This window comes from Theobroma cacao, chromosome 2, assembly GCF_000208745.1.
Source record: "Theobroma cacao cultivar B97-61/B2 chromosome 2, Criollo_cocoa_genome_V2, whole genome shotgun sequence".
Lineage (NCBI taxonomy): Eukaryota > Viridiplantae > Streptophyta > Magnoliopsida > Malvales > Malvaceae > Theobroma > Theobroma cacao.
In genome coordinates, this window is record NC_030851.1 from 8,197,145 (window position 1) to 8,213,780 (window position 16,636).

Consider the following 16,636-nt stretch of genomic DNA (forward strand, 5'->3'; position numbering starts at 1 on the left):
TACCAACTGGAGAAAATCTGGTACAGAATCTTATTGTCATGACAAGATACAGATAAATGAAGAGATCTACCAACAAATTACAGAAATATTCCATGGAAGACATGGGAAAAGTAATATACATGCAAAATATACATATAAATCTGAGAAATAAACAAATAAAACCACCAAATCTTACTCCACCCCCAAGCTCTATGCAGAACATATCAAAGAACCGGAAAGAATATGTTGAAAAGCCCTCACCTGCTGTAGTACACCCATGAGCTTTGAAACATGGTCGACTGCTATGAAATGTTGGTGCAGTATCTTCAGTGAGTCAGATATGTTGGTTAAACTAGGACATCCGGCTCACTTAAACTTCCTGTGAAATTCACTTTACAACATTCAGGGAATGTTAATCCAGCTTCATCGCAACCTGCCTTAGTTACATGAGGGCAGGACCGAACGTCAAGATATTCCAAAGAAGTGCATTGATTCAAAAGCATGCCTATTCCTAAAACTGTAATCTTTGGACAGTTGCTGACCTTCAAAACCTTCAACCTAAACTCAGTTTTGTCATTCCTCAAATCCTGAAAAGCAGCATCAGTCACCTCCTCACAGCATCCAATATCAAGTGCCTCTAAGTTTTTGCATTGAGTAAGGATGCAGCTCAATGAAGAGTCAGAAATGTTTAGACACCAATCCATCCTCAAATTCTTCAGACTATTTTTACATGCAGAAGCTAATGACTTTACAGACACATCAGAGATGTCACGACAACCACCAATTATAAGAGTTTCAAGATTTTTGCAAAATTTGGCTAAGATTAATATTGACTCATCTCCAACTTTGTAACAGTCCAACAACTTCAGTGTCTTCAGAGAAGATAAACAAGCCTGGGCAACCTTGGAAATCCCTACGTTCCCTACATTGCTGCACTTATTGAGGTCTAAAAACCTAATATGATGACAACCATTGACAAGATCAGCCAGTCCAGAGTCAGTGATTTTGGTGCATCCCTGCAAGCCCAACTCTACTAGATTGTCACAATTCCTAGAAAGAGTTAGTAACAATCCGTCAGTGACAAATCTGCAGCCAGCAAGATGAAGGCTTCTCAGATCATGACAGCCCTCAGCAACAGCTAACAATCCCTTGTCCGTTAACTTTCTGCAATATGAAACATCCAAGGACTGGAGGGAAGAAAGACCAGTACCAATCGATGCCAATCCTCTATCCGTAACAGCTTTAATAAACAAAAAAGGCGAGCAAAATTACGCCGGTTCAGAATTATAATCAAGATAAGGTAAACGGCAAAAATATGCAAGCAATTTCCACCAATATACCCAAAGACTCAAAACAGAGAGATACCTATCATAACAGAAGCAAACCAAACATCTTAACAATTCTGCAAATGGGGTACATAAAAAAGAAAACTCCCCCCCCCCCCCCCAAAAAAAAAAAAAAAAACATTTCCAATCAAAACAAGGACATACCAATCAAAATAAAACCAAAGGCAAACAATTTTACCTTTACAATTCTGCAAATGGAGCACTTTTAAGCACTTGAACCCTTCCGCAATAACGGCAAGATCAGCGTCGGTAACGCCAGGATAAAAGGACCTGGAAACCGACTGAGAGAGGTCCAACTCAAGCACACGTGTGAACCTGGCGGCCATCCTGCTGAGCATGTGTGGTCCCGCACGTGCGCAGAGCTTCTTCCTCTCGGTACTCTGCAGATGCAGCCATCTCTTGCAGACCAGACCGAACACTTCCTTATCCTTATCACTTTCCAGCCTTGTCAGTATCGATCTCAGCTCGTCGTCAGTTAATGTCTCGTTTATGCAAACTGAAGGCGACGCAAAAGCAGCAGCCATTGATAGGAATGGAATTGAACAAATTTAATTAGGAGGGGACGGTTTTGGGATTAGGGTTGAATAATAAATAAGAAAACACAAACCCTAATCTCTTTCTCCCTATGATGGAAATGGGAAATTGTAAGTTGACAGAGTGAGAAAAATAGGTAGGGGCAAAGCAAAGGTTATGGGTGTTGGAATTACGGAACCGTCCTTGTTGTTTGGATTATGCGATGGGTGGTCGCAGGGCTTGTTGAACTTTTTCGGAGTAAAGTTAAAATTGTCGGTTAAGGAGTCATTTTTCTCCTGATGATATCAACATACACTGGGAGCGAATGCGACCCAAACGCTTAGGTGCCAACCGCTAACGATCATTGTTGGGTTTATAATAATAGGATTGGGATTATTTTATACAATGATTTTGGTTTTATAATAATAGGATTGATTTTAACATATACACAAGAGGTTGAGGTTGAGATGTTAAAGGGCTTTGAGGAGGGAAAATATTTTCAAACGATGGAAAAACAGGGTGGGTTTTGATCCTTTCCGAGAACAACCAAATTTTCTTATCATAAACTCATGCTATTTTTGTTGCTAATTCCTAGGCATTTTAAAAGGAATTCAAATCCATGATTTTAATTACTTGCGTTTTTAATGCGTAAAAATACTAATGCTTTGGACTGCCAACTGGGCAATTCATATCTCTACTCTGTCTTAGTTCTTACCTTACTTGTTCACTTACTGTAACCTATAAATGCTAGTACTAAGTGAGAAGCAAAAGCAAATACTAGTAGAGCTTGGGAATACGTTAGTCTACAATGGCTGCCATTCTCAAGTCTCTGTTTGCACTTGTTTTCCTCTCTCTCATTGGCCACGGTGATGCTATGGATGTTCAATTACATTATTTCACATCAATGCCAATTGCAGTCTTTTAGATTTGCCCAATCTATAGTGTTTTTATTTTCTGGCCTTCATTTCCTTGTATCATTTCATGTTGTAATTGCTCTGTTAATTGTGGATGTGTTGTTATTCAAGGATATTGCCAATGCTCTCTTGACAATATTTCCGTCAGCCAAACTAAAACAGGAACAACGGTGCAAAACAAGCCAGAATGGCAAGTGACCATCTCTAACAATTGCTCGTGCACCCAGTCTGAGTTGAAGCTGAGTTGCGATGGATTTCAAACGGTGGAAAAGGTGGATTCTTCTGTTATGACCCAAACAAGAGGAGAATGCCTCATTAACAGTGGCCAGCAGGTGGCCCGCCACAGCAACCTCAGTTTCAAGTATGCTTGGGACACTTCGTTTCCCTTGAACCCCCTTTCCTCCCAAGTCAACTGTTCTTAAAGAATGGTTCCTTACACCACGTTCATGTGGGTATCTGCTACTAAAATGCTCACTTATAGCAAACCTATTTTATGTCTTTTTATTTCTTTTCACATATATATCTTTTCTAACAAGGAAACCAAAATACAAGTTTACCCTTAACTTAAAGATGAAAATATGATGGGATTGGTTTGCCACGACACCTGGGATCCGGCGTTTTTTGACTCTTCATTGGCCGGATGTCGTCATAGCAGCTCCGATTCCACTTGACCCATGGTTATATCTCGAGATGCATTTAAAACTACTTAAACAATTTCATTATAAAGATTAATGATGTTAATTAAGAATTTATATTGGATAGTGAATAATTTTTATATGATATCATTTCATTAAAAAATAAATTTTAAATTTTAAAACTTTTTAAAATAAATATTTTATTTTATTTAAAAAATAAATAATTTTTTCCTCTCTCCAATTCTCCTTTACTCAATCTCTTCCTCTCATTCCCTCGACAACTCTAAATCCAAAATCTAAAATTTTTAATTTTAATTCTTAAACTTAATATTTATTACAATCTTCTTCTTAATTTAAATCTTAACATTTATTTCACTCTTCATTTTTAAATTATTTTCCAACCTTGACAGTAAAGTACAGATCTTAGCTCGTCGTCTGTTAATGTCTCATTTATGCATAATGGAGACGACACAACAGTAGCAGCCATTGATAGGAATGGAATTGAACAAATTTAATTAGGAGGGGAGGATTTTGGGATTAGGGTTGAACAATAATAATAAGGTAAAAAGACCTATCCAGTCCCTATACTCAAAATCGAAGTAAATTAATCTCTTGATTTTGAGAATTGCGTCAATTTACTCCCTCTTCCTAACGGTATTTAATTTTTTCGTTAAAAGATGATGTCAGTGCTGATATCAGCAACGATATGTCACATTTTGATAGCATAGCATGCCACGTGGCAAGAGTGATGATGTGACAATGACATGATAACATGCCAATGCTACATGGCAGATCAAAAAAATTTTTTTTAAAAAAAATCTTGCCACGTCATAAAGATTAAATTGAACAAAAATATATAGTACAAGACTACATTGAACAAATTGAAATTTTAAAAGACTAAATTGAAAAAAATTTTAAAAGATATAAATTTTTAAGTATATTATTGATATGCTTATTAATACGCTAAATATTTAAGTGTAACAGATTTATAGTGTTGAAAAATATATATAAATATTTTCTTACTTTACTATTTGATTATAAAATACGTAAATTAATTTATCTTTTTTACAAAAATTAACTTTGAATTCTCCTTCTATAAAAAAAATTTTGAAAAAATTTCATACCCTAAAACAAATTTAGATGAATAACTTGTATTACGTTAAAATAAAATAATATAAAATGACTAAATATGTTAATTAGTTACAATTTTCACAATTTACAAATACATAAAATAATATAAAATGACTAAATATGTTAACTAGTTACAACTTTCACAATTTACAAATACACATTCTTTTGAAATTATTCAACTCTTAGTCAATTTACCTTTTATTTAAATTTACTCCAAATTTCTTATAAAACGATTTTATTTAAATTCAAATACTACAATTAACTTTTGCTAAATTTAAATTTAAATTATTAATTTGGATATATAAAAAAATTATTAATAAAATAAAATGGTATAAATATTTACAGTTATATTTAACTTTATCAACAATAAATGCAGTCTTTAATCTAGAAAATTTTAACTTAAAAAATATAACTTAAATTATTAAAAAATAAAATATAAAAAATAAATAAATAATTAGAAAGGTGGAGCTTAGATTCTATGGTTGTAATAAGAGATTTTTTATGTCCAAATTAAGCAAATCAGAGCAAGAAATTATTTTTATAATCATTGTTAACTACATATCTCCGTTCTTCATTTTTTGAAAAGAAAAAACTAAATCAACATATTTTTCTAATTTGACTTTAGCTCAAATTAAAAACTAAGTTAAATAAATTTCAAATTTTATACTATTATAAATAGAAGAAAAAAGAATTTTTTTGTCATTTTATATTATTTTAACGTAATATAAGTTATTCATCTAAATTTGACTTCAAATATTAAATTTTTTCAAAATTTTTTTATAAAAGGATAATTCAAACTCAATTTTTGTAGAAAAGATAAATTAATTTACATATTCTAAAATCAAATAATCAAGTAAAAAAATTAATATATATATATATATATATATATTTTTAACAATATAAATCTTTTACACTTAAATATTTGGCTTATTAATAAGTATATCAATAATCTACTTAAATTTTTTATTTTTTTAATTTTTTTCAATTTTTTTCAATTTAGTCTCTCGATATCTCAATTTTGTTCAATTTAATTCTTATACTATATATTTTTATTCAATTTAATCCCTATGACGTGTCAAGATTTTTTTTATCTGTTACATGACACTGACATGTCAGCATGTTAGTACCACGTCATCGTATAGTGCCACGTGGTACTACCATGTCATCACTCGATACGACGTGGCATGTCACGTCATCAAAATGTGACACGTCATCGTTGACGTAATCCTATAACGAAAAAATTTGATGTCGTTAGAGGAATGAACTAAATTAACATAATTTTTAAAATCAAGAGATTAAATTACTTTGATTTTAAGTATAGAGATTAAATTGAATAAAATTAAAAAATATAAAAAACTGAATAAATCTTTTTACTATAATAATAATAATAATAATACAAACCCTAATATCTTTTTCTCTGCGATGGAAATGGGAAAGGTGAGTTGACAGAGTTGGAAAAATAAGTAGGGGCAAGGCAAAGGTTATGGGACTTGGAATTACGGAACTGTCCTTGTTGTTTGGATTATATGATGTTTGGTTGCAGGGCTTGTTGGACTTTTTGGGCGCAAAGTCAAAATTATCGGTTGAGGAGTCATTCTTCTTAGATGAGATATTGGCAGACCGAAACCGCTAATGATCATTGTTGGTGATTAAACAAGAATTGGGGTTATTTTATACACTGATTTTGGTTTCATAATATGATTGATTTAACTAATAGACTCAAGAGGTTTGATTGAAGAGGGAAAATAACTTCAAAAGAGGGGGAAAAACAAACAGGGGGTTTGATCCTTTCATGGGACAACCAAATCTTGTTATCATAAATTCATGCTACTTTTGTTGCTAATTCCTAGGCATTTTAAAAGGAATTCAAATCCATGATTTTAATTACCTGCTATGTTTGAATGCCCACTGGTCAATGCATATCTCCTCTCCTCTGTCTTAATTCTGACCATACTTGTTCACTTACTTGAGTCTATAAATGCTAGGGGTACCGTACTAGTGAGAAGCATAATAAAATAGTAGTAGAGCTTGGGATTACATCAGTCTACAATGGCAGCCATTCTCAACTGTGTGTGTGCACTTGTTTTCCTCTCTCTCGTTGGCCAAGGTAATGCTATGGATGTTCACTTACATTATTTCACATTAATGCCAATTGCAGTCTTTTAGATCTTCGGGCTTGTATCATTAATTGCTCTGTTAATTGTGGATGTGTTGTTATTCAAGGATATTGCCAATGCTCTCTTGGCAATATTTCCGTCAGCCAAACTAAAACAGGAACAACGGTGCAAAACAAGCCAGAATGGCAAGTGACCATCTCTAACAATTGCGCCTGCACCCAGTCTGAGTTGAAGCTGAATTGCAACGGATTTCAGACGGTGGAAGAGGTAGATTCTTCAGTTATGACCCAAACAGGAGGAGAATGCCTCATTAACAATGGCCAGCCAGTGGCTCCCTTCAGTAACCTTAGTTTTAAGTATGCTTGGGATACTTCGTTTCCCTTGAACCCCCTTTCTTCCCAAGTCAACTGTTCTTAACGCATTAATGTGTCATCTGCTACTCATGTCTTTCTCTTTTCTAAGAAGGAAATAAAAATACAATTTTACCCTTAACTTGAAGATGAATATGGGATGGGATTGGTTTGCAATGACACCTAGGATCGGGCCTTTTTTTGACTTTCCCTTGCTCATATGTCATCTTAAGAGCTCGGATCCGACTTGGCCATGCATATATCTGGAAACGCACTTATAATAATTATTGAGATTAATTAATTGATGCGCACTCTGGGATATTATTATTCTTTAAAAATTAATGATCAAAATCACCATTTCTCAAATCCTTGTTGCATTAAGGACTAGAGAAGAACCAAGCCATATGTGACAATAAAATATTCATTTCATTCTCAGGCTTTCACAATTTTACATATAAGTATAATTGAGGCAAAAAAAAAAAAAAAAGTTTATTTATGCAAGAACGATGACAAAATGAAATGAGGAGGTCGACATGTACATGGTATCATTCACTTCAAATCAGTATAAGATAAAATGAGTTTTGAACTCATAAGTAAAGGATTTTTTTTAAATTTAATAGACAAGTTTTTTTAAGATAAAAACGTGATTGAAAAAATTTAATATTTTTTATCATTTGTATAAAATATCAAAAATATTTTTCATTTATTGTCATTTGATTTTCACTAATTCGAAATCAAAATTAAGAATGAAAATGAAAATGAACAAAATCAGTAATAATATTTCGCAAAATATATTTTTTTTTTTAAGTTTATTTTGCAAAGTATTTAATCACATATATATAATAAACAGAACATGAAATTTTGATAAAGCTGCAATAATACAAGACTGCTCTTACAAGGCAAAGGAGAAAAACTATGTTTCAGTATTGACCAAGAGATAACTGTATGAATAAATTGTCCAATGTAAATAGATGTTTAAATGGAAAAAAATGAACTATTATTCCCTACATGCTTTGTGAGTATATAACTGTGGGTTTTCCCCTTCTGGGAATACCGAAAAGAATTTGGATACGGTCAGTGCTTCAATGTACTTAATCAAGAATGTTTACAACAAGTAAGCACGCAGTCCTCCAAAAACTGGCTGAGCTGACTTGTGTACAGTTTTGGCTCATTCCTAAAGTGATCGACATGTGGTGTGGAGACAAAGTTGCATGCCCGAACCACGCGCCCAGACCTCCTTTGCTTCTCTATAAATGATTCCACATAATCAGCAGGGATGACTCTATCTGCAGAGCTATAAATATATAACTGAGGGCAGGTAGGTTGTCCAGATGACAATAAGCCTAGTACATCAGAAAGCCTCCTGCAAGATTATATAATATGCAACTTCTGTAAGTTTTAAAGGTGTTAACACTTGCAATAAATAATGAATATAGGGATGACTTCCAGTTAGGATAAGCACTAAGAGAATGCCCTAAAGCATAAGCCTGAGAAAGACAGTTTAACGGTATCATCATTACCTGCTAACAGCAGGAAGACTCAAAACCACCTCAAAGAACTTCTCCAGGACTAATAGCAAAGCAGCTTCAGTTACTGCAGGCTTCGGTTCTGAGACTTCCCTTTTGCCAACTAACGGCCCCACATCTGATTCGCTTGAGCTTGCAAATCCTTTGGTTGCAAAACTATGTTTCTTCAGAAAAGCAGCAGAGAAACCTGAAGCCCAGACCTGAAATTTGAAATATAAATACAAATAAGCATTTCCAGTTTTACTGATCTGAAACACGAACGTGAAAAGCAAAAGACAGCTGAAATCTAAAAGCTTCGAAAGTATAAATATATATATAGAGCACATAATTGTAGCAAATGCCAATCTTGACAATTTTGCACATTCAGAAAATGTTCTGTATCAAGATGAATCAGTCATAATACCCTTTTTTTAGGATTTTTATGAGAACTAGCAATGACATCATGGTACATAAGTGATCCCAGAACACATAGGGCATCAGAGTACAAGGCCATCACCAACAAAGACAGAAGGCAGAGAACCAAGAAGCAGAAGTAACTAAGTCATGTTTTACGGATAATAAATCTGCAAGAAGCTCCCAGAAAAGAGACATTGTACAATGTTCATATACCTAGCAATACACCACAACGCTCCTACTGAAGAGAATGATAAAGGGAAACTTTCAACTTATTATCAACATATATGCAAAGATTTGATTGAAAATCATAACTTATATTGCATTGTCTCATTTTAAATAAATTTCCATTTTCAAATAAATTCAGTAATTTAGTTACGAGCTAGAAATTATAATTACCATTTTATTCATAAAAGTAGAATTGATTATTAATAGAATTGACAAGTTGCAACAAAAAAGGCTAGTGCTAAAATATGTCTGCTCTTCCTTGGTTAAGATAATATGTTTGTTAATCAAGTCGATTACATACGTGAAACACCTTCAAGCATCATTTACCTGTGGGTCAGGGGCTGCAACAGGGGCTGAATCCACAATGCAACCTCTGATCCTTCCCATTAAAGAAGGATCTTGCTTCTGAAACTTCTCAAGAATAGCGCCATATCTGTAACAAGATGGATATCGACCAGAAAATCAATTCAGATAATTGCTGTAAACAATAGAAAGAACAAATGCAGTTGTATCTGTGCTTGCAATTTGTGCCAGAGACTACGAGAGAGGACTCACGTTAACCATCCAGTATTGCTAAAAGTGTGAAAAACCAGGCTTTTCCCATGCTCCTCTTCCAACCAATCAGCCAAATGATTAACAAGCATGTCTATGTTCCGCTCAGCTTTCCCACCGGCTTGGTAACTGATAATGTCAATCATTGGAAAGGTGAATGTAATGGCATGATATCCCCTGGAGGTATACCACTCTGCATATCTCTTAAGATGTTTCTGCTTAGATCCCAACCACCCTAACAAAACAACAACTGTACGAGACTTTGCTGATGAACAATCAGAAGTCCCAGAAACATCAATTGCACTAGGCTCCGGCAAATGCCATCTGTACAAAACATCAGGGGCTGAGGTAGGGATACTCTCTGTGAATACAGCGGGCTTTGATGCTTTTGCTAACTCTGCTGACCGATATAAATTAACCAGTAGGGGAGATGAAGCAACAGAAGAACATAGCGCATTGGAAGCAAAATTCCAGCCTGAATTGGGAACTGGAAAGTTAACACTGGGTACAGGTACCCGAATTCTGGTAACAAAAGACAGGTTTGCAAGCTTGGAAGCTGATATATGATCTACCAATGAGGACTTGGACTCTTGTAACAAATTAGACCAAGTTTCAATTTGTTCAGAGGTCGAACAAGTATCCGATGAAGGAGATGGAAGTTTAACAGAAAAATCAACAGAAACAGAAGCAACGGCAACAGCAGCAGCTGCAACTAGAGGACGTTGAATGATTCCAGACAAGGAACCCATGTTGAACATCCAGAACAGAAACTACCATACCAATATGAAGCAGGCCTCAAATAAATATAACAACCCAATCCAAAAGTCAAAGAAGCTCAACCTGGTCAATACCCAGAAAGCCCAAAGAAAATTTAAAAACAAGAATCACCTGCATAAAATAAGAGAATCCAATTATGACCCAACTAATGGAATTAAATTAAGAAATACAACACGGGAGAAACAAGCAAAACATGTCAAGCCAATAAGCAAGCCAAAGTTGGCATATTCTATTGCTGCAGCTGTATATTCCGAGTCTTACCTTGTAAATAAAAAAGAGTTGAAAAGAATCGGGCTGTCAATATCCAACTTTTGACAGCCCGACCATTTGCTATATAGACAACTCCACCGACCAAGAACCTTCCTTTGCTTGTATCGAGTACACGGCAATACTGCAAGAACAATTTTCATTCAACAAAATACAGCCTCAAATTAAATCATTAAGTAATTAAAATTAAACTAAAATAGGAAAATTAATTAAGACAGCGCGTGCTTAAGGTGAGTGCAAACTCAGCCTGCAGTTTTAAAGGATTATGTAATAACAGAATGCCACGTGTTCCCTGTCATAGCCTTCTGCTTTAAGAACATGACAGGGATTGATAGCTAACCAACCAGTCCGACGATTTTGGAGAACATGAGGATATGCCAAATGACGGTTTTGCCCTGTGAACTTATTTTTGTGACCCAAGAGGGTTGGGAATGGGGTCCTTGGGTTTATCAAAGAGACCAGAAGGTAGACGCGGTGCAATTCCCTCTTTCTAGAAAGGATAGAAAGGGAAACAAATGCAAGGGTAGGGGTAATATAGGAAAGACAACTTCGACATATGCTTGACGTGGCTGCCCTAAACCAAGAATCGTGGATCATTGGATGTTACGTGAGGCGGTCAGAATCACAGCTTACAAGAAGAAAGGAAGACCGTAAAGCAAAATGACTGTTGTGACCATAACTGTCCGGCGTCGCCAGCGAGCCAACTCGACCACGACTCGGGCAGAACAACTCAGTTTCAAACAACACGAAAACCGTATTGGCGGTGGCAATTTTACATAGAACCAAAAATAAAATGAAATCTTCTTAATTTTGGAAAACAAATCGAGAAAAAATCAATTGAATATGAATCGACAGAATCCTAAACCGACGAAAGATTGGCTTGGGGATGATCGAAATCAATCGCGGAAGGCAAAACGCAATCCCAATTCATAAAAATGAGGAGCAAAACGTAAGAAAGGAATGCAGGCCATAAAAAATATAAAGATTTGGATTGAGTTGATAATGTCATTAAGATAAATAAGAATCGAGAAAGAGAAAGAGAAACAGAAAAAGCAGTCACCTGAGTCCTGACTGGGTTGAAGGTTAATGTGAAAGCGGTTTGGGTTTCTTGTTGTCTTAGTAGGAAGAAAAAGGAAGCCCGAAAAGAGTCGCTCTTTTATTGAATCAGAGAAGGCGGTGGGGCTTTCGCTTCTTTCTCTTCCGTGACGGAAATAATGCGCCCCTCTCTCTGTCTCTCGCTGTCTCTGGCTATAAATATAAATATATATATTTGATTTGATGCTGGTTTTTCCAACCCCCCGTTTACTCTCTCTTTTAACGTCTAAGAGCTATATTTGCTTCCTGCTTCTGCTACAAATACTACTATGAAACAAACAAGTAAAATTATGTAATAAACAAAGAAACAAAAATTAGGAGTTGCTTTTTGTGGCTTTTCTTTGAGTTGCCTCTACTCCACGCTAATTATTAAATTTATTTACCACATACTTATTAATTCCTCAATTCTGGTTGGATTTAATTTATAAGAGATGTAACATTTAATTAGAATTGTAACTTTATAAAAAAAATTCAATTATATTCTCCTAATAAAGCAACAAATGAATCTTATACCATTTTTCTTTAGCATTTTATCAATCCCGTAAGTTATATCCTACTAAAAGGAACCGGGGATAGCCACTACATTTTGTCTCAAAGAAAAATTCTCCCAAATTTTGCGTTTAAAAGGGAAAAAAAAAAAAAAAAAAAAACACAAAAGGCAAGGTTCTTGTCTTCTTGATTTATGAGGTGGATTCGTTTGGAGGATATCCAAAGGGGATATTCTCCCCAAGTATTCTGTCCTTCCAAAAAGTTTGGTTTCACATTGTGGATGCCATACCGTTTCATTGATGACATTTGTCCAAATTCTGGTTTGGATCTTATCGGTGAGTCATTTGGCTGCTCTGCCAAGATGTATCCAATTGAAATCCGTATGCTTTCTAAGGCTTTTCATTCATCTCCTGCACTTGTTTGCAGGACTCAAATTCCTAGTCTCCACCTTCTGTGGCTATCAAAGGACCTGAGGCATAAACTGTTCAAAATATAACAAACTGAAATACTGCAGAGAAACAAGAGTTTACACAGACAAGAATTAAAATATTTCTTTCTGATACCACAATCATGTGTGATCTCAACTCCCAACTCAGACCAAGCCCCACCATAGCAGTCACCACTCACCTGCAATATATAAGGCTATCAATTCTTGGTCAGTTTGACATTGCCCTTGGCTGCAAAAATGCAACTTTTGACAGTCAACACGATGCCAATTATCGACTAATTTTTGGGTTCGAAAGCCCTTTTTTGGACCATGATATTTCCCCCAACTGCAGAAGCACATAGAAAGGTGATTTTGCCAACCGAGCTTTTCATAGCAGCAATGTCAAACTCGGCAATACATCTAGAATATTTTTTCAGTAATAACAATCTTTGGCGCCTACTTCGAGGGTTAAGTTAGTATTGCCCACCCTATCAATTACTTATGAAAAGAATAAAAAATGACAGGTCACCCCTAAAAACCAATTCCATCGCCGCCTAAACAAACTATTAATTTGGCATAGGAGGCTGGGTTAGAAAATATTTCCTAATTTATAACCAGACATGGAGCTCATCTTCAATCTTTAGCTACCTAATTACCTCCTTGATCATCAAAATCACTTTAGATTTTTCCTATCGTTTCAAATGAAAAGACAAAATCACTTTAGCAGTGTCATCAGCTATGCCTTCTTCATAGTTATGAACTTCAAACAACTCCATGCTGTCAATGTTTCCAACATCTGCAACATGAATAAACAAATAAATAACAAATGTACAACACAACTTAACTACCCAATGTATTACTACAAAATTGTTCTACACTGCAAAACAACTAAAAAAAACAGAACAGATAAACATAAATTGTGAATTTAGCTTCAAATATTGTAATGCTGAGTAACAAACCAAGTAACCAAACTCAAAGTGATACAACAAAAGTGACAGGATGAATCCCAAATACTACTTTTGAGGCCAATGACCAATACATAAATAAATTATATCCTCTCACCTTATCAGTCATCTAGTACCTTCAACGAGAAATGAACTGCCATATAACACAGTCCTCTCTCCAAATAATATTCAATGAAGATACAGCCCCAAAGATAAATGCAGTATCTGTCATATCTCAAGAAAAACATGGATCTAAACCCTAATTTGGCCAAAGTCATAAGAGATGCTTTAGTTCTCAAGGTGAGAAGTAACCACAGCTTATATATTTATGCAATTTTATCTGCAAATTTATATTCAAGCCTATGACGGTGAAAGAAAACCACAAGAACAGACAAACCATTAGTCAACAGAAAGCATGTTAAAGAATCAAGAGGGAGAAAACATAAGCAATAAAGTTCAGCTACAGTGCATAGACACTGAAAACAAAAATCCTTTAAGCCAGCCCAACTCATTCAGAAACATTTTTGAGCAAGCTATCTAATCCATAGGTTGAAATAAAAAAACAGTTCTAGGCACAAGAAAATATAATTCATTTCCAACTTAAAGAATGGGACAGGCATTCTATATTCATGTGCATTATACAAATATAATTTAATTGATGAATAAATACAGGCACCTCCCATATGAAGGATATATATATACAAACTCCTTTAAAACATGGATGAAACTTCTCACCCACGAAATATTTTGCTGAAATGAAATTCAAAAGGAAAAAAAAAAGATGACAAATATGCTAAACACAATTAACTCTTAATTCACCAAATTCAATACCCAAGACCTGAGTTCGAGAGTAATCATAATCACAAAAATCTACCTGATCTACTACCAGATGGATATGAGTCGTATCAATAGATACTCTACATGTTACTACATTTTGTTCCCCAAATAAAAGAGAACAGTTCTCATAAAAACCATCCTTAGGAGGTAGATTTAGCAAAGAAGACTTTGGAGCTGACACCCTACGTTTACTGCTAGTACTAGAATAGCCTTCCCAGTCTTTCACTGCCAATAACAAACGATGGCGGCGGCCTAGAAGCTCTGACACGTATTTCATATCACCCTCAGCTAGAGCATGTCGAACGCGGGTAGATGAGACTTGTCCTCTCTCTTTCAAGTCACAACGGTCTATATTTCTGGAATCTTGGTGCCTGTCCATGACAGAATTTATTATGTAAGCTCCCATACCAAATTCATCACACAGCCTCACCAGTTCTGAAGCATCACCAGCAGCTTTATAACCAAACCGATAGTTTTCACCTGATCAATTAGCCATAGAGACAAACAATTTCAATATTATCTGGATGAATCTATTTTGAGACAAATAAAACCTTAACAGTTGATACAGCTTTTAGTTTACCTGCCACAACTCCACATACTTGAAGCTCCCCCGCCAGCTTCTCCACAAACTGCCTCGGTGTAAGATGTCTAACACTTGAAAATTGTACCTCGAATTCCCTGGGGATCACATTACCACAACATGGTGCCCAAGAAGAGAGAACACGCTTACGATCACATTTGGCAACTATGGGAGCCCTGTTGAAAACCATTCGCATCAGATATGAAAACCAGCCGTTGGAAGCAACCAAAAGCCTATTTATTTTAGGAAAAAAAAAAGCATCAAGAGGAAAATGGTAGACGACTTTACCTAGGCTCCCAACCAAGGACTTCTGCCATTCCTACAAATGACAAAAGATATGGAGTTCCAACCTTTGATGCTTGAATTGCAAGTTCTCGATGACCGATGTGAAGTGCGTCAAACTTTCCCAATGCAACTATCCCTCCTGGTGGAATGATGCGAACCAATAAAAAAAAAACACTAACACACAAAAATACAAATAATGGTAACATCGAAAAAAAGTAGAAGAAAAGGAAAAAGAAACCTGCCACTGAGGACAATGCTTCAGAAGGGTGCTCATGATCGTCTTCTCGTTGGCTTTACAGAAAAGAAAATTAATCAGATGCTTGAACAAACATGTTATAAACAAGCTAATATACAGGGATTACAATTAATACAAAAACAGAGTACAATTTCAATTTTGAACCATTTCTAACGTTCATTTGATTGAATTTGATTGAAAGTTGAACAAATTGAAGCAAATAGCTAAAATTGTGAACTGAGAACTAAAACAATTTATTACTTCTTTCGAAAGAAAAGAAAAAGGAACCTGAAAGAATCAGGTAGAATAGGAATGTCGCCGGGGGATTTGGACCGAAGACTAGAAGAAGAAACCGAACGGTGTTGAAGACGATGATTGTGATGGTCAACAATTGCGGCGGAGGAGGAGGGAGGTTTCAGGATGAGAGAAGAGAGCTGCACGATTCTGGAGGAGTAGAACCCTAATCCTAAATGTTGATGAGGGATGCGAGAGCCGCCACAGGCCAACATTATCAACTTTGTTCGAGTATCAATTTTCTAAAACCAGAAATGGGGGTTTCAATTTGTCAAACAGTTTTGCCTTTGGGATTTCAATATTTTATTTCATAAAAAACAAAAAGGGGTGGTTCTGCTCACTGCTCTTTCTTCCTCGACATCTACATCTACGTGGTACTAGTAGCAGCAGCTGAGGAGCGGGAGCTAGGGCTTGCGGCTTTGCGCTCCTTTGCACCATTAACGGTTTTGGGGCCTCCATGTGAACCACGTCAGCGGTAAAAGAGCTTTGTGGACCCTACATTTGCATGAGGTCCCGTCAATTTGGAAAACCACGTCAGCATGAGCTTTGGGCCTTCATTTTGGGCTTTTATTTGTTTGGGTAGAGATTTTAGGGTACACTAAAGTAAGGGATGATGTGGAGCAAGGATTGCAGCCCATCTATGCTGTGATTAACGAAAGATAGAAAAAGAAGCTAGAGTCTGCATGCATGCATGCATGAAGTGAACTGCATGTTTTCTCAGT

At 35.6% G+C, this 16,636-nt stretch overlaps 5 protein-coding genes across 5 annotated transcripts; 2 read left to right on the top strand and 3 right to left on the bottom strand.

Annotated features, from left to right (window-relative positions):
• On the bottom strand, positions 1-1,981 carry LOC18608449 (F-box/LRR-repeat protein 4). The gene is made up of 2 exons (XM_007043163.2): positions 1,504-1,981; positions 1-1,219 (listed from the first exon to the last, which is right to left on the bottom strand). The coding sequence occupies exons 1-2, from the start codon at positions 1,847-1,849 to the stop codon at positions 327-329; spliced, it is 1,239 nt and encodes a 412-aa protein (XP_007043225.1). The 5' UTR covers positions 1,850-1,981; the 3' UTR covers positions 1-326.
• LOC18608450 (TPD1 protein homolog 1) lies at positions 2,647-3,174 on the top strand. The gene is made up of 2 exons (XM_007043164.2): positions 2,647-2,704; positions 2,864-3,174. The coding sequence occupies exons 1-2, from the start codon at positions 2,647-2,649 to the stop codon at positions 3,172-3,174; spliced, it is 369 nt and encodes a 122-aa protein (XP_007043226.2).
• Positions 6,478-7,115, top strand: LOC18608451 (TPD1 protein homolog 1). The gene is made up of 2 exons (XM_007043165.2): positions 6,478-6,625; positions 6,742-7,115. The coding sequence occupies exons 1-2, from the start codon at positions 6,568-6,570 to the stop codon at positions 7,050-7,052; spliced, it is 369 nt and encodes a 122-aa protein (XP_007043227.1). The 5' UTR covers positions 6,478-6,567; the 3' UTR covers positions 7,053-7,115.
• Positions 7,826-12,079, bottom strand: LOC18608452 (transmembrane protein 53). The gene is made up of 6 exons (XM_007043166.2): positions 11,789-12,079; positions 10,723-10,852; positions 9,688-10,572; positions 9,460-9,565; positions 8,506-8,711; positions 7,826-8,348 (listed from the first exon to the last, which is right to left on the bottom strand). Exons 3-6 carry the CDS (start codon positions 10,440-10,442, stop codon positions 8,081-8,083), a joined length of 1,335 nt encoding a protein of 444 aa, XP_007043228.2. The 5' UTR covers positions 10,443-10,572; positions 10,723-10,852; positions 11,789-12,079; the 3' UTR covers positions 7,826-8,080.
• Positions 14,255-16,504, bottom strand: LOC18608453 (FAD synthetase 2, chloroplastic). Its single transcript, XM_018115795.1, has 6 exons — positions 16,256-16,504; positions 15,909-16,156; positions 15,624-15,676; positions 15,389-15,524; positions 15,101-15,276; positions 14,255-15,000 (listed from the first exon to the last, which is right to left on the bottom strand). The coding sequence occupies exons 2-6, from the start codon at positions 16,127-16,129 to the stop codon at positions 14,477-14,479; spliced, it is 1,110 nt and encodes a 369-aa protein (XP_017971284.1). The 5' UTR covers positions 16,130-16,156; positions 16,256-16,504; the 3' UTR covers positions 14,255-14,476.